At 36.0% G+C, this 20,503-nt stretch overlaps 2 protein-coding genes across 5 annotated transcripts in view; one reads left to right on the top strand and one right to left on the bottom strand.

Annotated features, from left to right (window-relative positions):
* The window catches only part of ASPN (asporin), a 22,794-nt gene extending 7,926 nt beyond the window's left edge, over positions 1-14,868 (bottom strand). The window contains exons 1-6 of the mRNA XM_035337390.1: positions 14,546-14,868; positions 8,535-8,805; positions 6,699-6,811; positions 4,230-4,443; positions 3,744-3,854; positions 1,381-1,474 (exon numbers count right to left, since the gene is read on the bottom strand). Of these exons, the coding sequence (XP_035193281.1) occupies positions 1,381-1,474; positions 3,744-3,854; positions 4,230-4,443; positions 6,699-6,811; positions 8,535-8,781 (779 nt within the window). The 5' untranslated portion in view covers positions 8,782-8,805; positions 14,546-14,868. The remainder of the gene's footprint in view (positions 1-1,380; positions 1,475-3,743; positions 3,855-4,229; positions 4,444-6,698; positions 6,812-8,534; positions 8,806-14,545) is intronic.
* The window catches only part of CENPP (centromere protein P), a 142,331-nt gene that overhangs the window by 69,008 nt on the left and 52,820 nt on the right, over positions 1-20,503 (top strand). The gene's annotated exons all lie outside the window — the stretch shown is intronic.

Raw genomic sequence — 20,503 nt, forward strand, 5'->3', positions numbered from 1 at the left:
ATAATAAATATATAATATATATATAATATATATTATGTTATATTATATTATATATATTATATATAATATGATGTATTATATATAATATAATATATATTATAATATATTAATATATTATATTATAATATAATATAATATAATATATAATATATAATAAATATATAAAATATATAAATATAATAAATATTATAAAGCAGGACTATCCTCTGTCCTACTTCCATGTTTTTCTTAATCAGGCTTTAATTAGATTTTTTGGTGTAAGCCTTCTGCCTGTGTTGCTAGGAAGGTGATTCAGAAGGTGGAGGCTTAGGCCAGATGGAGCTGCTGTCACTACTCATCCTGCAGTCCCCTTTTTCTCCTTTCTGTCTTAATTTCTTCAGAAACTGAAGGTGATATTCAAAAGCCATTTGGTAGTTTTTTGGTATTTCTTTCTATTACCAAATCGAAAATGCAGTGCTGTGCAGCCATATTTTCAGAGTACTTAACTGAGCTGTAGAGATAGAACTTCCTTCTTTTGTCCTACATCCACGATTCATTCCTCAGAAACATTTATTTTCATTCAACCCCATCACATGTGGAAACAGCTATCAAGTTGTTTCCTTTACCAACTCCTTTGTTTCTCCCAAGCTAATTTTCAGGAACGGAGTTTATTTCTCTTATAATTTGCCAGTTTTCCCAGGTATTTGCATACACAAGACTCGAATTTCCCTTTTCATGCCATCCTTTTGTATTTTTCTTTGGGATGTGTGTGGAGTGTCTCTTTCCAATTCACTTAGGCCTTCTCTGGGGTTAAAAAGCTATTACGGCTCTTAAATCCTATGAAGTTAGTGGCAAGAAAGGCATTCCGTTCCTAAAAGGTTAATCAGTTGGTGTTGCTGTATGCCATGTTTTTTGGGGGGGTTGTGAGATGAGTGAAAAAAGAGTTTAAAAGCCTGGGCCTGGTAGGGAACAGGCTAGAAAAAATACTAAACACTGCTGATAAATATTGTGGCCACAAAGGCTCATGTACTCTGAGTGTGCATGCAGTACATAGCTGTGGCATGTTACTACCAGCACACTATGATATACTATATAACAAACATGATATGTTGCTTCAGACACCGCAAGGCAAGAATTTGCTGATTGCATTTTGGAATCAGATGCTGTTACTAACATACACGTCTACTCAGAATTCCAAGTAAGATGTAATAACACGGCCGATGTTTCTTTATATAGTTTGTATATGTACATTTAAGGTTTGGTCTCATTTATGGCTGTTCATATTAAAACATTTACACCTTTGAATTCTCTTTTCTCCTATTTGCAAGAGAAGTACTGAATAAGAGGTCCTGCCAGGTTGGGCATTTTATCAAATAAAATCATTCTGCAGGAGAATTTTACCTTTGAAGGTCTTTGTACCGGTTAAAATCTTCAACTTCAACTGCTGTGATCTTATTGTCATCTAAGTGCAGTTCTAGCAGGCTTGAAGGTAATTCTGATGGGGAAAAATGCTCAGCATGAGAAAAATCAAACCATTTATTTATCAGGTTTTTTGTTTGGTTTTGTTTTGAATTAATTACGTTCCCAACATTCCTTTCATTTGTGTGGAGTTGGGTGAAGAGTCGTGGGGGGATTGTCTCAATCGAAGGAATGGGTATTGGGTATAGGCATGGTACTTAACAAAAAAGTCCATATCACTTTGTTTAAAATAAAAACTTTTCAAAAAAGAAAAAAAAAGTGTCTATGCTAATATTCAGATTTTCAAACTTGTCAGTTGGCTGTTATGTGCAATTATTTAACAATTGGTAGTCAAATTCCTACTCCTGTGGAACCTGTGATTTTTATTTTTTTTCTGTAGGGGTGTGTTTTCTTCCAAGGGAGGTAGCAATTGCTCCGTTATAGCTCTCAACAGCTGATCTGTGGGGAAAGCTTTTGGACTTGTCTGAGTGAGGTATCTGCTATGTTCTTTTCCATGCTGGTATGCAAACCGTTTTCTCACGTGGAGCCAAGTAGTCCCAGTTCAGAACTGCTGGTTGTGTGCTCTGTGAATGGGCCAGAAGACAGGAAATGTTCTATGCCAAATCCTGTTAGTGAGGGCAGAGGAAGGCAGTGACGTTTCCATTTGCTGATCTTACCCTCAGTTTTACTAGCATTTGTCTTGATGGCTCCCTGACACCAAGCAAGACAAACCGCCTCTTTCGGGTCCTAGTATGGCTGAGGAGAGCACCGCTCCCACTGCTGCTTGTTGCAGCCCTAGCTGAGACGGGAATACTGAAGAAAAGGGCTGTGTTTGACAGCCTGTCTTTATGCTGGTTGACATGCTTTCATGTTGGTTTGTTTGTTTTTTCCCCCAATTTACATTCCCATTTACAGTTCCACAGGGTGCTGCTTGTGCCTGAGTTAGAATCAAGAGGGAAGATTCCCCACCTGTACTTTGTTTGCATTTGTGTAGAATGTCCTCATCATGAATCCCTGCTGGTTTAAGATGCTACTGTTTGAGCCCACAGGTTGGAGCTCGTGCTTTATTTCCTTAGAGGATGTCTCTCCTTAACAAAACGAAAATCTCTATTGTTCTATGAATATGTTTCCTTCTGATAAGTGACAAAGTGACAAGAGATGCTATTATGATGATAATGGAAAAAGTCTTTTTTTTTCTTTCTTTCTTTTTTTTCGGTTTGGGAGTGTTACCATAAGCAGCCAGGTAGTTTCTGATCCTAAAACTATCTTAAGAATTGGAGTGAGATTTTTATTTGTTTGTTTTAGCATTTTTCTATACTGATGTGTTTTAGATCTGATCTTTCTTGAAGAAGAGACTAAATTTAGTAAGAAACAAGTTCTTTATCTGAATGATCCGGAAATAAATATTTTAGGGGCTAGCATTTACTTTCCCTGTAAGTAGGATGATGTAATATAAGGTATTATGCTTATTTCCCTCCCCTTTTCTGTTACCTAGCTGTTTTGAGCAGTGCAAAATCATGAGAAATTGGTTGCACACTGCGTTGACCTACAGAAAAGGCATGTAGAGTGTTGTACTGACTTCCTTCAGGCAGCTTTTTGTTTTTTTTTTTAAATAAAGACATCTACTTTTCTTATGCAGAGTTTTAGTTTATTAATACTCCGGATCAAGAAATTAATTGTTCTACATGGAAGAGTGATTTAATTTTGTAGTATGTTACACGGGATTTAATTAAAAAGTTAATAATAAATTTCACTTAGAAAAACACACCAAAAGACTGACAAAATGCTGTGGTTTTACTTCTGGTTTCTGCATGAAGTTGCTGTTGGGCTGGCTATATTGCAGAGCTAGAAAGTCACTTGAAACATTCAAAAGTGAAGGTTTGGGTTTTGATTAAATGCATAAAGGAAGTGGGAATTCTGTATCCCTTATGACCCAGGCCAAGTGTCAGGTTTTATCCGTTCTCTGTAAAGAGTTTTGAGAAGTTGGTGTGAAAGACCAAAAGTGGGTGCTGCCTATCGTTTTTTTCACATCTTTCTAGTGAGAAAAGCCTCTGGATGATGGACCAGACTGCCTGCCAGAAGGAGGGGGCAGGAGAGGGGCCAGGAGAGCATCTCCATGTGTGCGTGCCACGGGGTGCAGGACTGGGTGCCATGTACAGGAAGCAAAATGAGGACAGGAGGTGGTTTGGAGGGGATGAACAATAGAAAACAATGTATGAAGTTTTTAACAATCCTATAGATGTGAAAGCATTTTATGTAAGACTAAACTAGCATAGGTAAAATAGAAAAGGTAAAACAAAGCTTACCTTTAGGAATTGAAGTTAATTTAGCTTCTGCAATCCTTATGTGGTAGATATTTACTCCTTCAAAAGCCCCTGGCTCTATTCCTTCATTGTTAAGAGGATTTGCACTCATTTCTGTCGAAGGGGGAGAAAAAATAACGTATTTATGGCATAGGAATTTTGTGTATGTTAAACTAGGTCATAAATAACTGGTTGCCTTTTATTTACTAACACTAGTGTTTTAAAAACATATTGATGTTTAACTTTGATTACCTGTTCTGGAGGATGGTAGTGACAGCTTTCAGTGAATAAAGGCTGTCTAACTAGACTTGGAGGGTTCCCAGAAACTTTACCTACCTAGCACCTTCAAGTGGAATTTAAATGGTGAATTATGGTTTCTATAGCATAGAGATCTCTTTAAGAGGCAATTCCCCATTGGGGAAATGATTGAATGAAAATTGTATATAGTATCTTAATTTCTTGATAAGAAAGTTTTCTATTTAGGCTTACCCAAAACATGTAAAGACTTCATTCCTTTAAATGCATCCTTGTGGATTTTCTTAACCTTATTAGCATGAATCCTGAGCTCTGCTAAAGTTGTTGGTAGGTTTGTTGGGATCTCAGTTAGCTGGTTATGAGATAAATACAGTCGTCGCAACTTCTTTGTCGGTTGAAAGGCTTTTGGATGGATCTTGGATATTTTATTGTTGTTCAAAGCCAGTGCCTATGACATATGGGAATAGCAATACAAAGAAAATTTCTCTATACAAGTACGTTATCATGATGCAAACTTGAATTTCATATGTAATTTAACAATTAAATATTTTTCTAAAATACCAAACTCTGGCACTGAAACATGTTTACTAAATGTATCTGTCTCCCCTCCCCCCTTTTTTTTTTGTTTGTTAAAACAAAACTTTATTATTTGGCATTTCACATCATTGTGAAGAACAAAAAAGAACCCTGAAGCTGGGACATTAACTAGAAGGTAGAGATCAAATAGTCAGACCTGACAAGGTACCCTGCCAATGGTAGTGGAAAGAATTAGTAAAACAAGATGTTTTTCTTTGTATCTTTTGTGATGTTGGACTAGGGTTATATTCTTTCATTGTATTTTAATGCAGACAAATTCTCAAGATTCAGAACTTGATTTTTATTTTGCAACATAATTATGCTGTCATAAAAGTAGTTTTTTAAATCTGATTTTCTTAAAAGTTAATGTCTGTATACAACTGATAGAAATCCATGAACATATATCATATTTGCCATAATTTTTCAGCTCGTGAATTTGAGCATCTCTCTTGACTCTACAGTACACCAGTTCTTTTTTGGACAAATTATTTTTGGACAAATTATTTTTTTGGACAAATTATTCTTTGTTACTAAGTGCTTTTGCATAAACTGCTAGTGAGTGATAATCTCATTATCAGAGATCGTGTAATGAGTAAGCACATCCAAAAAATCATGACTTACATCAAATTATTTTGTATGTCAGATCACATCTCTATTTTTGTACAGACAGACTGTATCAACTACTAATTTTCATTCCTTTTTCGCGTCTTTGAGCTGTTAGCAATTCATCTTTTCACTGGAGTTGTGAAAAAAAAAATAGAGCAGGGCAGAATTAAACTTTTTCCCTGTAATAATGAAGATAGCTTAAGGAAATAAACTGGAAATGCTTCCTTCCTAATCCACACTGCCATGTGTGGCTTTGCCAAGGATACTAGTGCTCAGACAAGTAGTATGAAGAGAACTTAGTTTTTGTGAAAATTCTGTTGGGTCTTGCCACATAATCACAAGGTAACTGATGAGAAAAATCGAAACAGCTCTGAGTTTTCAGTTATCCCATAATTACATGGTGACTAATATACAATGTGGTGATTCCTGATGTATTCTAGTGACTTGCTCAGTCCTTGGAGGTTTAATGTCTACTAGAACTTTCATACTGAAAATAAGCCCCGTTGAGTTGTTTACCCTGTTCATCCAAACGTGAGACACTTAAGGGGAACTGGAAATACTTTGTTGCAAATGACGAATTTATATGATTCCTGCTTTTTATATCCTAGTTTAACCCATAATAATTAAAAAGCTAATTCATAAATGCTTAGATCCAGTAAATTTTCTGTTCTTGCTCAGAAGCCAAATAGAGTTAAAAGGGATTGGTTTTACATTGATTTAACATGTATTTCATGTCTTTCTAATGTGGAATAGAATTCTTTAATATTCTATAATTTGTGGTACAATTTTTTTCATTTTTACAATGAAAATTTTGAAATTTGTCAGAATTTATTGGTTCTGGATCTAGAGTGACATCTTGTGGAAACTGTGTTCCAAACCAGATTTAACCTCCCTTTCTGGGCCTCTGAGACTCTTTTTTTCTCTTTCTAAAAAGGAACGATTGTGTATTGCAACTCTAGATTTATCAGTCGCCATTGCTACTTATTTCCAAGTCTGTCTGTGTATCTCTGCTTGAGCACGTTAAAAAACTGTAGTAAAGCACATTACTTTTTCAGTAATTCATTGCTGGTACATTTTCTGTTCAGGTCAATTGTATTTTTAACCGTGGTGTCAGTGGTGTACCTATTTATTGTATGCTGTGTGCTTTTGAAAATACCCTAAGAAAACACAGTCCTGTTTCTCCCCTGTTCTTTTTACTATTTTACAGCTAAGCAGATTAAAAGGAGCACTTGCCTTATGGCCTTTAAAATGCAAGGAGTGTTCTTGTGCGTGCTTAGGATTGAATAAATCTGGAGGATCTTTTGGATAAGATACACCTGGTACATTTTCTGGATTTTTAACATAATTCTTACAGATCAAAGTAATCTGCTTCTTACTATGTGTGAGCAGCCAAATATGCAGACATCAGACTGTGTTTTTATGGGTACTGTTGGGGAAGAAAAATACCATTTATATTTTAAAAGTATCAAGATATTTCAAATTGCTAAATAAGATTTCAAAATTGGAAAATAGCAAGCTTACGTAAAGTGATACAAGTCCCTGGAGATCATTTTCCTTGACCTCTTTAATTTTGTTGTTCTGAAGGTCAATCATACGCGTATCCGGTGGAATGTTGCGAGGTATCGATGTCAAACCTGGGTAAGTGTGCGAGAGAAACAGAAACAGGTCAGGTCTATGTAGATGTCCAAAGGAATTTACTAAATGGAAAAACACAGTAAGATTGTTGATAACTAGGATGGGAAAGAAAATGCAGCCATAAAGCACAAGATAGAAAGGAATACTTTGATACTGAGAGGAACTAATTATGTAGGAACAGATGACAACAATGTGTGGATAATTTCTTCTACTCCTAGCCATTAAAAGCTTACATGGGGTGCTCATTACATGCTTCTTGCATCTGGGAAATAAGCAGCTTCAGAGCACAGCTTGTTCTGCACGGAAACTGGTGAAGTCCCTGGAGAAAGCAGTCCTCTGATAAGCTGTAGTTGCTGGCCCTTTGGAAACAGGGCTGTTGCTGTAGCTTTAAGCGATCTCTGCTCTGCCTTTGGATGCTCCTCTCTGCCTTCAGCATCTGTTGTACTGGCACAGTTGCTTAAATAGCCACACAGTTAACATCAGGGCTGAGAAATGTGTTCTTGGTAGAAGAGGCCAAACTATAGGCTTCCAGCTTCCAGTACTCGATTACCGGTTGTACAAATTCCCCAGTCACATTTACTGCTCAGTTACAAAACCACTTCAGTTCATGCCATCTGAGGTCCTGACTCAGCAGAGGAGAATACCAAGGGATGGTAACTTGATATTTTGATTCCTTAATAATGGCATCTTTTAAAAAAAATAATTAAAAAAAAGCATATATTGACGTATATGTTTCCAAGATATGAGGAGTCTAGAATTAATTTTAGGATGGTGGCAGAGCTGTAACAGGAATAAATGTCATTGCAACTGTGCTAGTGGCAGGAGCATGGTCCTTTGACTACCCTGAATCATTGGAAAATTTCAGTGAAAACTAATTATAATTGGAGCAATCAATAATGGATTCATACTTAGGGATTTTGAACATTTAGGAATGAGTTAACAGTAGCAGCTTTGCCTTTGTTTAAAATGATGTTACCAGTGATGTGCAGTTGTAATGGGAGTTAAGCTAAGCAAATAGTTTGTATCCCATTTGTCTATTTGCTTTATAACTCAATTGTGTTTTATTTATGACCTCTTTTTCCTTTGCTGTCCTTTCTTGTTATTTGACCCATTGCTTTGTAATTGTGAGTGAAGTACTGTAGCAGTAGTCTTTTCTGAGAGAGGGGACTAATTAAGAGCTTGTCTAATGCAAACAGAAGATGCAGGAATTTTTTTTTGTGCTCCTCTGGATGTAACATCATGGAAGCAAAAGAAGAAGCAGACAGTACAATAAAAATGTTAATATATTAACATCTTCACATTCTGAGATTGCTCTCTTAGTGGATAAAAAGCTGTGCAGGTTATATGTGCCTATTAACAAAGACAAGAATTGAGTTAGATGTTTTACAGTTACTAGTTAGATTTTCTAAATACCTTTCCATGCTATGCTGTTATCAATAGAAGTCATTGCTATTGGAAGGTGGCTATAGCAGTTTATTAATTTTCTGAACTGATACACATTAAGTCTGGGAAACACTTATTCTCTAAAAAGTGCTTGGTGCAGCTGATGTTGTTTGCAAACCTGATTGGAAAAATAGTGTAAGCTTTTTTTTTGGAAATGACTAGGGTAGGAGCATGTGAAGGTGTGCCGTAGAACTGGAGCTATAGAACTTGTCCTTCAAAAGGAGAAACTTCTTCTCCAAAGGAGAACCCAATGGACAGCAGGCACTAATTAATTCTTACCTAGATCAGAGCAATGGACAACTCTCACGTAGCACTGGCATCCAAAGGGGCATGTTGGGAATAGATCAAAAGGAATTAGTGGTATAATGGGTTCAGTGGTTGGAAACAGAGAATTGTCATCATCGTCATCTTCTTCCTCTTCTTCCATGTCTTGAAGCATCATGTTCTTTAGTGTAAAATATGAAGGACCAGTGAGAGATTTAGCAGAGCACAGTGCCAAGAAAAGAAGAAGCGTGTACTCTTTCATGTCTTCTTAATCAGGATAGTCAACCTTGAATGGGAAAGTAAACAAACAAATGAAAAACCCTAAATACAAGAATCAGTGCATGTGAAAAAGCAAACAAAAGTATTGTCTTCACAAAAGTGTCTTCACTTACCTGAAAAATGGTCTGTTATGAACATTAGAGTTTAATTAGTATATGAAGGTTAAAGAATATTTAAAATATAAAAGTATGAAAATATTGAAATATAAAAAAAATATATTACAAGAAAATACCAAAATTAAGTGAAATCCATTAGAAATTAGTGTTATGTCGAAGCTCTTTTAGTTGAGTTTAAAAAATAATTTCATCATTTACTTTGGCCTCTGAAGCAAAATGCTGTTTAATCAAGGATTTTAAAAGAATGGACTGTAGTGTTGTAGCAGATGGATTTCTTTTATTAATTCTTAATTAAAATATTGTAATGGAGTATGTTGGCATATGTGCATTGCTTTTATCTAGCTTTTTTTTATCTATTCAGTTTGGAAGACACAAAAATGTTGGATCATTTAGGGCACGTCCAAAGCAGAAAAACCCATGTCAGGTAGCTACAGGTATTTTTTTCTGATGTTCTTGAGAGGAATACACAGTCTACCAAGGGCTTCAAAAGTAGATTTGTCTTTGAAAAATATGGCAAACTCTTTCCTATTCTGACTGTTCATTCAGTTTCATTCAGATTCTCTGAAATATACTTTTACCAAGTTACTTTTAGCCCCCTCTGGGAAAAACAGGACACTAAATTGTCTTGTCCTTAACTACAGTACACTGTGTTACCTGAGTGATGATGATCCATAGTTCAAAGCCTTTGGATATTTTATACATGTTCTGTTTTTCAATTATTTTATTGACCAAATTTTCCTGTAAAACTAGACTGCAAAGTAAACAGAGGCAATAAGAATTGCCACTGAATGTTTTGCAGCTCTCTGAGAGAAGGCTGTAATTATTGAATTCATATAGGTTCTAAAAGCAAGTAACTAAAACGTTATGGCCAGGACATCCAATGCTACAAGGAGATAAAGCATCAGGTATGAGCAATTAGCTTCTCTCCACTTTTGAAAAAACATACCAACACTGAAGCCACTATAGACTAAATTCTGTCTTTGTACTGCAAATCCTAATGATGTGGGTTGGGGTTTGAGGATTCCACTCCCCTTTTCCACTGTTTTTTAACTCTGTGTATAAATGTTGCTGAGAAGGTGGTTGGCAGTATGATCTCATGAACTAGACTGTGTGCCTCAGGGAACTTGGTCTAAATAAGGCAGCCGTGCATTGTCATCTTGAAGTTACAAAAAGTAATTTTATTAGCTATGCATATATGACATTTCGGTTAGAAATTGCTTTCGAGCATGTAAGAAACCCTGTGAGCAAGGTAGGTACCAGAAATGAGGGATCTCATCAGGTCACAGGAATTCTGCCAGATGGTACTGGTGGGGAATGTCTGGTCAAAAAGGCCTCTCTCTTGTTGGAGATACTGGCTGCTGCTCTTTAATTGGTGATTTTAGAGTAGTGTTTATAAAAGAAGTAATTAGTGTCAACCTGAAATCGTTCATTAGCTGTGCTTGCCTGAATGTTTTCAGTCTCTTTCATATGGGGATTCACTAAGATGAGAGTTAGTCAACTGTTAGCAAGTAGAAACTGATGAATTAATTGCTCCTCTAAGATTTCTCTTGGAGTATTTTTAGAGATTATTGTAAAGGGTGAGTAAAGTGCTTTTTTCACAAGCCAACTATCATTAAAATTAAAAAAAAAAAAAGTGTAAATTCAGCTCACAGCTCTACACTTCTCTCTTCTAAAGCCCAATTCAGGAAGCGTTTGGATGTTACTGTAAGCTGTGCAAACCAAGAGAGGCTATTGTAAATTTTATTATGCATATCCTGTTTATAAAACTATCTGTTTAGACTATCACAGATCTCTTTAGGGAAATGCTAAGCGGATGTCAATTCTTGTTTGATCACCTAATGATACACTTGTTGATCTGTTTATAGCTGAAATCTTTATGTAGACCTTTTGTCATTGGTTCTCAATCACAGGAAAAGGAGTGCACTGGTTTGTACAAGCGTGTTGACTTGGCTTATACAGAGTTCGGGGGATTTTATTGTGTTATTTTTTTTCCAACATGATTTTGATGTTTCTTATATAGGGTTCTTAAGTACATCAAAATGCTGTGTATTGCATACATTCTACTAGTGTAATTGTCTACGTTTCAGGGTATATAAAATGATAAAACCTAATAGTATTTAGATTCCATGAAATTTGCCATTTCAAAGAGAAGAAAGTAACCTCTTTACCTGTCTGAAAGCAGAAGCACCATACACGTTGTATCTTTCAGGTATGCAACACATGACTCTGAATTTAATATCTATTGTAGTCTTGCAGTTGTGTGCTCACTTGAGTATGGATTCATTTACTGATTTAGCAGCCTCTTAGAAGAACATTCACATCTATTTTTCCATGTATTCTTCTATGTGTTCAAAGTACTATTCTGTTTCAATGCTCCTAGAAAGAATTCTATAGCTGTACTTGCAATCCTATGCAATGTGTTTTCTTGGAAGTGTCAACAAAAATAAATGGTGTGGAGATCAAGATGTGGAACCTACATTTGTTCGTTTGGAGAGAACCGCAGCCTTGTTTGGCTGTACACCTTTTGATTCTTTGTTCCTATCAATCTTGTATTTCAGCCTCAGCAAAACCATCAAAATTTCCAACACTTTTGTCATATGAAATGTTGAAGAGATGAGGAGTTTGAAGCCTTTCAGATTTCTGAGTTCTTCTTGTTCTTGGACAAGTGCTTTAGTGGCTGGGTTTTCCAAGGTAGGCAGTTAAGCTGGTGTTCCCCTGGCCGTTTAGCTCCGAATTGACTGACCTGTATTCAGTGTTGTACAGTTTGTGTACGTAAGATATCAAGCTTCGGAGTGTACATCTTGTCATGGGACATCTAGTTGCTAAGTCCCTGCTGACTTCCAATTGTGATAGGCACTAGATGCGTAGTTTTATAGTACCTAAACAATAATATTTCACATACATTCCTGGAATGCTTGTCCGGCTATGGTGCCTGGGAAGTTGCCTTGTGAAACCATTGACGTGGTTTCTGTTGCATCTGTTTCCATGCTTGCACCTGTAGCAAATGGATTGCATCTTTCCTTTCAGATGTTCAAAACAGTTCCCATGTTTTCAAACTATGAAAAGGTTGAGGCTGCAACTGGAGCAGTGGCCAATATCACCTTTAAAAAATAGCTGTTGCTCACAAACACCTCTACAAAAGTAAAACACCTCTACAAAAGTGTTGCAATATGCCATTGATGAAATGTATTATTTGTGTAAGTTAAATTTTGGGAGAACAAGTCTCTCTATAGAACAAAGCCTGAGTTATGATACATTTTTTTTAGGAAAGAGAAAAATGCTTTGCTTCATCTTCCCTTTTTGCCATTAGGAGATTCCTACTACTTACTGACTTTGTAGCTAGCAGCAGCAACCAAGTTTGACTCCAGCATTGCATTGGCCAAAGAACTGCATGTGGCTTTATGGAGGTTTTATGTTTTTTTCCTGGCTGAGTATTTGAATTTCCCAGTAAATAGCTGTTGATTGGTCTCTGTAGAAATGCTCTGACTGTAGCTCATCTCAAAGCACTTGTACAAAATTTCTGCATGCTTAAGCTTCAAGAATAAGAGAAGTTAAAAAATGAAAGTCTAAAATTCAAGTTTGTTAGGACCTTTCTTTAAATACTTTAATTATTTTACCATGATAAATTAATTAAATATTTAACCAGTTGTTTCAGAAAACATAGTTCATGAGTACAACAGTACTAATGGCTCGCTGCTGCCACTTCAGGCTGGTTCAGCTCCAAAACAAATATTTTATTCTCAGACCAGCTCTTCCATTCTGGCTGCTCACTGAGCTGATTGAACTCACTAAACCAGCAGAAAACTGATGTGAACAAGAAAAAAAAAAACACACATTCTTTCCAGGTGAACAAGCTAAATCAGTCTGGTATCAGAGCCAGTGCAAAGGAATGGGTGGGAACAGCTTGGCTTAGGGGGAAGGAATGCTAAACAGGAAGACAGAAGGATAAGAGATTGTGACAGTCATTTTTGATGTAGGCAAGCTGCTAGACAGGCTCAGGTGTTTTATTGAATAATAACCTGAAAGGATGACTCTTGTTTAGACAAATGCATTCAGGGAGAGCTCACAAGATTGCATTTTTGTAGCAATCCTCCTTTCCTTCAGTATAAAAAACTTCTGAATAACTGCCACCTTTTCACTGGAACTCAAGGCACCCCAAGTGAGGTAACTGAATCTGGAGAGTGCACTTTACATGTAGAGATGCTGTGAGGCTGACTTTGTTTCTCTGAGTGTGTAACAATCCTAAAAATGCTGTGATTATTGCTTGGGACATATTTATCTTCACCAGCATGATTATCTTTACCAAAACACAGAATGCCAAATAGCATGTGGAAGATACAAACTTTCTGCTGTTAATTTCGGATAATATTTGTTATTTAGAACTGACAAAATGCAGGTGATTTCATAGTATGTGAATGTCATTAAAACTATTTACAGAGTATGTGGGAAATTCCCACATAAGTGGGCAACAGTTCAGTGACATGAAAATTCTAAACATGAATTATGGAAGGAAAAACACTCTTTATGGGGACAGAAGTTATGTTGCTAGTATGGGATGTCTGCATGAAAAAAAAAAAAAAAGTCTGGATTCCTTGGCAGTACTGCAGTATGTTGCATTTGTTGTCTTACCAGTTGCAACACTGAAGGAGTTAATAGGTAAGGATCTAAGACTTAAAAAGTCTAAGAATTATATTTAGAAATTACTTCTGGCGGTGTAGGGAGGCAAATTTCCTGTGGCATTGTTTCTGAAAAGGAAATGTTTAAGCGATACACTGGTGGTCTTTTCAGAGGCAGAGAAAAATCCCCGTGTTCATTAATAACACAAATCATTGCACTGTGCACAGATTTTGTCCAAAGAAAGGCAAGACCATAGCTGTTTTGAAAGCTATATTTAAAAATAGTTCTGGTTCTATTAGTCATTGTCCCATTCCAGAATAAATGTGTTTCTGTTTAACTCTTTGTCTACTCTCCACTGATTTTTTTTAAGTTGCTTAATTAAAACCAGGAGGTAATGTTTTGGTTAGTTAGATTACTGAAAATTTATTGTTTCTTGAGAAATAGTCCAATATTGAAACTATGTCATATAATAGTGAATAGCTTGTTTATAAACTAAGATATGTTTTGGAAATATTTTATTTTCATAGAAAACGTTACTTGACTTGTATTACTGACCATGATCTAAGAGCATTTTTAGGTTATTTCCATTTCAAGAAGCTTATCACTTTCATATGTCATTTTCAATTACTTTGCTGTTACCTACTTTAAAAAGCCCTCCTTGAATACCTAATTACAAAAGTTAACACTATGTTGTAAATATAGCAACTATTATAAATGTAACAAATTTTCATAAATAGTAAGAATTGAGGAAAAATGTTTCTTGGTAGTTGTTAAGGTATGACAAGTATTTCTTTAAGAGTTAATCAGTTCACTGTAGCCCTTTTTAGCTTTGCAGCCTAGATGTAGTAATCAGAATTATTTCAGCTGCAAAGTATTTTTTCAAATGTTTCATTAAAAAGTGGTAGATCTAACTCCAGATTACCTGATGTTACTAATCTGCACATAGTGACTGACAACCTCTTCCTTAATTCTTTATTGCTATTTAAATATAATAGGTATTCAATCTGGACATACCTTGCAAGTTTGATAGTTCTTCCAGAAGCACTGTGATAATCCACCTGAGATCTTTTTGTCCAGTTATTTCATTTTTAAAAAGGGAGAGAAAGGAAGTTAGGCTGAATGCTGTGAAGTGGCAAGTAGGTATAAAGAAAAATTCCACTTCCAAACTTCTTGATCCTCCTGGCACCCTGGGTGACACCCGAGTAAACTGCTGCTTCAGATTAGCCCATCTTAGTACTGAAGAACGATATTAAGACGACTTGTTACCACTCATATGTTTTTCATCACTGCCTGTATGACAGCCAAAACTTCTGGCTTAACTCTAGACGTCTAGTGGAAGACTTTGTAAAACCTGTAGTTTAATAATAGTTGACATCAGGCCACTGGAAGTACAGTGAGGTCCATTTCAGGTCATTCCTTCTATGGAATCACACTTCTTATTTATGATTTCGGTAGTTGTTATTCTTCAAAAAGTATGCCACTAATAAAAGTATAAACTTTAGCCAGTGGCAGGGTAAACCAATAGCCTGTAGTGAGTGATCCGCCTGTAACCAAACCTTTCTAAAGTTACAAAGTTAGTACTTTGTTGTGTAGTGCTGTATAAATACTGTCCTTGCTTTCAGTAGATTATTGTCTGACTAGGGGGTATGGTTCAAGCACATAAAATACAGATCGGGTTTTATTACTCAATACAGCGAACTTCTGTTGTATTTGAGAAATTAAGCATATCTTTGTTTTAAAACAGAGGCGGTATTTGCAATATTCTGTGATAAGGAGTGAAGCCGTGAGCTTAAGACAAACTCTCTGAGAATTTGCAGTGACTTATATTGTTGTATACACCCGGCACAACGCAGAGAAACTGGTTTACTTGGTGTTTACCTTGAGTAGGCTGCCTACTTCTGCCTCCTTCAGAACTGTATGACTGAGTTTACCTAAAGCAGAAGTTTCAGAGTTTGTGGCTTTAAATTTACAGTACGTTATATCTACCCGATTTCGTGCACATCTGACACATCTATTTCTTTAATTAGTTCCTTTCAGGGTTAAAACTCTGATCTTGCTGCAGAAAAAAATAGGTTGGAATTTTAATCTATGCGTAATGTGGTGGTGATTGCAAAATGACAGTTGAAGTCACGTGTTAGTTAATTTGTCTACCATTATTTTCTTAAGGAAGAAAAAGATACTATGCCCAAAATTAAAAATTTGGTGTGTCATATCAAACCAGATAAGGTTTGTGTTACCTCCTGCATTGTTTTTCCATGTGCTCCAGTTCCAGTAGATGAATGATGAGAACCATTCTCCCTATCACAGTTCCCAAAGAATGAAATTACAGTTTCAAGAGCAATCGTATTCCCACATAAAAATCTGAGAGATAATCTTAAACTCTTTTGAAATCTCAAATTGCATATATCTGCACTGCCTTGCCTGTATTTAGAAACCAAAGCTTCCTAAGCAAACACCCCTGTGTTTTGAATAGGTTGGTTTGGATGCATTTACTTGAGCAAATTTGTATTAAATTGCTATCTAAAAAAACCTCCAACATTTTCTTGGCTCTTTAATAGAAGAGAGGAGAGTCTGAGGATTGTGATATGAATGTACTGGTTTCTTCTTTTTCACTTATTTCAATATTAAGGTGTTGAATCAACTGAAATTGTTTGCAGCAATGCTCCATGTTCCTGGTGCTTAGCAACATCCCAGTTTTGGCTAGATATTTTAAAAACTTTTCTCTTTTTGGTTGATTTTCATGATAGAAACACATTCCGATGTCTATAAAGTCAGTCATAGCCATACTTATGAAGCTGACACGAACAGTAGTAGCATCTGGGAGAAATGTCACCATGCGATGTTATAATGGATTATTTATTCATTTTGTACCATTTATCATATCAATATGATAGAAACAATTATTGCTTCCATTGACATACTGTTCTTGTAATAACCCTGTTTAGTACTTCAAAACACAGGTTTCATATTTTCATTATGAATACAATTGCATTCTAAAACAAAATACCCCAAAGTCACCTTTTTAGGTCACTTGACTGCCAAATTCTGACCTTTAGACGTTGGCTGTTAATAGCAGTACTAAAAAATAAAATGGACCAGTGGTTTTCAATCTAATTTATGAGCCAGTTCTTTTAAACATTTGCAGCATATTTCCAATTTACAAAAACTAACTACTCTTGCAGAATTCCTCTCCAGGATCCCTGTTTCCAATATACTTTAATTTTGGACCCGATGGCACTACATGAGCCAGCACAGCAGGAGAATTGTAGAGTTCTGAATGAAAGCTGGAGTGTGCAAATGAATGACTTGATGCTAGGTACTAGGTTCAATTGTCCTCTCACTTTTTCGGGCAAGACTACAGTGTACTTCTGTGGAATGTGTAGTGGCTAGTCAAAGGATGTAGCTGCAGCTTTTGAGGGAACGATGCTTTCTTGGAGTTGTTACAAAGCCATTGATTGGAGGTGATACATCTGGAGGCGCTGTTATTGCTCCTGCTGTTGCATGAGCAGTGAGATTTGTTTTTTAAATAGCCTGACAGAAAAATATGTCTGTCATAGTCATTTAATCCATGGTGTTGGGCTTTTATTTTGAGAGAGACTTTCCAATAGAAACTAATCTAAGGCAAGCAACTGTATGTATATTCTCCTGTATATTGCATGTTTAAATAAATCAAAGTTTATTGGGGTCAATCTTTGGATCTTTTCAGTGATTTTTACTTCCAGCAGTGAAAGAATTGGTAGAATATTAGTTCTATCTTGCCTTGGAATGCTGACTTAGGTTTACAAATAGTGGAGATTAATTTCTGAGTCAAAGGACAGAAATATATCCAAGAAACCGTGGTTCCGAATACTGCCTTTCACCATGGTGAAATATGCAAATGAAAAAATGTTGGATGGTATTTCATATTTAACTTTGTCACAGCATTGAAATAAAATGCTATCTTGATTTTCTTCATCAAAAGTTAACTATGTTTCTGGTACTTGATATGTTTGAGCAGTCAAGCATATGCTGCCATATGTGGGTTATGCTTACATTGCAGTCTTTTTTTAAGCGGATCTTGTATATATTTGTTATTGTAAGGCAAAACAAATACTTTTTCATTGACTAGCGCTGTTTATAAATGTGGTTTACATAAAGTGATGAATCTAACATCGACTGCAAAAATCTGTCTTGGAGACTGCCCATCACATTTTAATAAGATGACATATTCCTTTCATGCTCACAAGCAGCCCATGTGGAGTGCAGTCCCACAGTTTGGGTTTAGCTGTGTTTTGGCTGCAGTTGAACTACACCATTCAGACTAGCTGGGTTCAGAAGAACTGTACTCTTCTGCTTCTGTGGTTCATCCTGACTCTTCAGTATTTATATGTAAATATATTAAATAATAATATTTATTTATTAGTATGTATGAATTTATTCACTTGTTAATTGGCGTGTACTTTTTCACCTATTTTGGCAGCTGATCTAGAAACTGCAACAAAGTGCTCTGTTTCATTTTACAGTCTGGCCTTTATTAGCAACATGTCAATCCTGAGAGTCAAGTCATAGCTTGTGGTGTTCGAGGAGCTATAAAGTCCGGTGTGCACATACATGCTCCCACGTGATTGTTAGACTTATCAGATGCTGCGGACATTCACTGATAACAAGATTTCTTCTTATATTCTTAGTGTTGTATGCATGCAGTAATGTGGCAGTCATGACTGATCAGAGAGGCAAAATAGTAACCTGAAGAGGCAAGTCTTATTTTTCATCTTTGCAGTTAGTTTGCCTTGCCCTAGGAGAGCAAGTTAACTTTGTTCTACCTTAGGCTATAGACTAATACAAATTTCTTGATGTGGGAATGCCAGCTTAAGAAATCCCCAGCTTAAGAAATCCCCAGCTAGCTTCTCCCCACCTTGATGCTGATCGCCTTGATCCTGTACAAAGTTTGTGCACTTAACTGGATCAGCAATCTGCTCAGCCTGAAAAATAACCTGCTTGACGAATGAAGGTCTTGAAATAGTTTTGGTTTCAGTACATGTCAATTGTTAGTCTTGCTTTTGGTGCTACTTACAAGTTTGGATAGTGTTAGATGACATTTTTATGGAATACGGATACTTATCTTTCTTACAGACATTGGAAACACCAGACATGCTTTCATGGAAAATCAAACAGTAGTTAAAATGAAAAATTCTGCAATCAGTGCCAAACTACTGAATCACTCAGATAATAAGGAGAATTTTAGTTTCTGAACACAAACTTGACTGAGCACAACATTTCCTCATAGAATATCAAGTATTTACTGTTAAAATTTTACAGCTTAAAAAAAATAAAACCTGGTCACCTGCAAAGAAAGGATATGCTGATTTTTTCAATTCTTCCTGCTGCTTTGACAGTATGAATAATATAGAAGTGTAAATGATAAAGCTTTCTTATATGCAACCTTTTGATAGATTCCTGTTGTTCAGAACCTAAAAACAGCCTTTAAAGCAATATCTGTCATTAATTTCCATTGAGTTGGTAGTTGTGGTAGTTGTAAGAAAAAAGAAACATGTCCATCTAGTCTTTCGTATTCCAGAAGGGGGGAAAAAAAAGTATTCAGAGTATGTCAGACTGCAAAGGTAATTTAGTTTGGTGTCATGCTTTCTTCTTTTTCATTGCTTATCAGCAAAAGTAACGTGTATTACTGTAGAAATTCAAGGATCCAATTGAAGATGACTTTCACACGGTTTACGATAGAAACAAAAATGGAAGCAGTCAATATGACATCTATAACATAGTAACCGTCAACAGTTTGCACTTTTAGGTCTAATGAAGAGCATGGGTCTGCAAATTGGTTGCATGCACTTTGAGCATATACCGTCCTGTAGCTGGAAAAAGTAACAGTATTTCTAGGAAGATTTCCAAACTCTGTTTGCAAGTTTTGAAACACGCAGTTTGTTATTGTGGAATAGTTGAAGTGAAAGCTTTCAGAAACATTACTAATAGAGAAAAGGCTATTAGCTCACTAAAGGAGTGCATGCCCTACCATATTACTTAATCTAGCCTGTGTTCTCAGATGTGTGTTTTGCTCCTGGGAATTCTGTAGGAGTGTCTCATTTGTGTGCCATTGGCACAGTAGCAGGAGCTGTCCTTCAAGGTTGGGTCTAACACTAAAGATGCTGGGACACCTCTGAAAGAGTGTGCTTCATTTCTAGTTAACCACAGCTCTTACAGTTTTAAGACTATTTTATCATATAATTATGGAATCATGAAATCATGGGTGTTAGGTAATATGTAGGTTTGTTTTTTTCCAAGTTGGCATTTAAAAAAATGAATTAAAGTTACTTTAACTACTCATATATTGCTGATACTTAGCATTCGTTCTTTTCCTGTTTCACCTGTAGGGGAAAACCACAAGTAAAGGTAAGAAGAAAAGGTACAAATACAGAAACTAAATGTGTAAATGAGGAAAACCTTGCAATATATGATGTACTCTAACAGATCTAATAACTAGATCTATATTTTCTAGGAAAACAAGATAAGTGATAACAAAATAACTAGATCTAATATTTTCTATGAAAATATTATTAGGTTTTGCAGCTTTTCATACTAGTTGCACTTCTGTATTTAAAAAAAAATAAAGCTTGCATGTATTAAGTAACAGACACATTCTTGCCATTATTCCCTGTGTGGGTATGTGATACTCAGAAAGGTGAGTCTTCTCTAGCCTTTCCTAAAAGTGGCTACTTTGATTTAAAAAAAAAACATCAAAGGCCTTGAAAAAGGCTGTGGCTGTTAGATCCTGTGTGGGCTCAGTCTTGCTTGCCACTGCATGTGGAGAGCTGTGGTATGGTAGGTGTTACAGCAGAGTTGTCAAAACAATCAAAGAAAACTTAAGAGAAAAAAACTTGTCTATTAAGCTAAACTACCTTGTAGAAACTAGCAGAGAAGTTGGAGTTGTTGGACAGATATCTTGATGCTCTATTTTTAAAGCTATTTGGTTGAAAATAA

Source organism: Oxyura jamaicensis, chromosome 12 (assembly GCF_011077185.1).
Source record: "Oxyura jamaicensis isolate SHBP4307 breed ruddy duck chromosome 12, BPBGC_Ojam_1.0, whole genome shotgun sequence".
Taxonomy (NCBI): Eukaryota; Metazoa; Chordata; class Aves; order Anseriformes; family Anatidae; genus Oxyura; species Oxyura jamaicensis.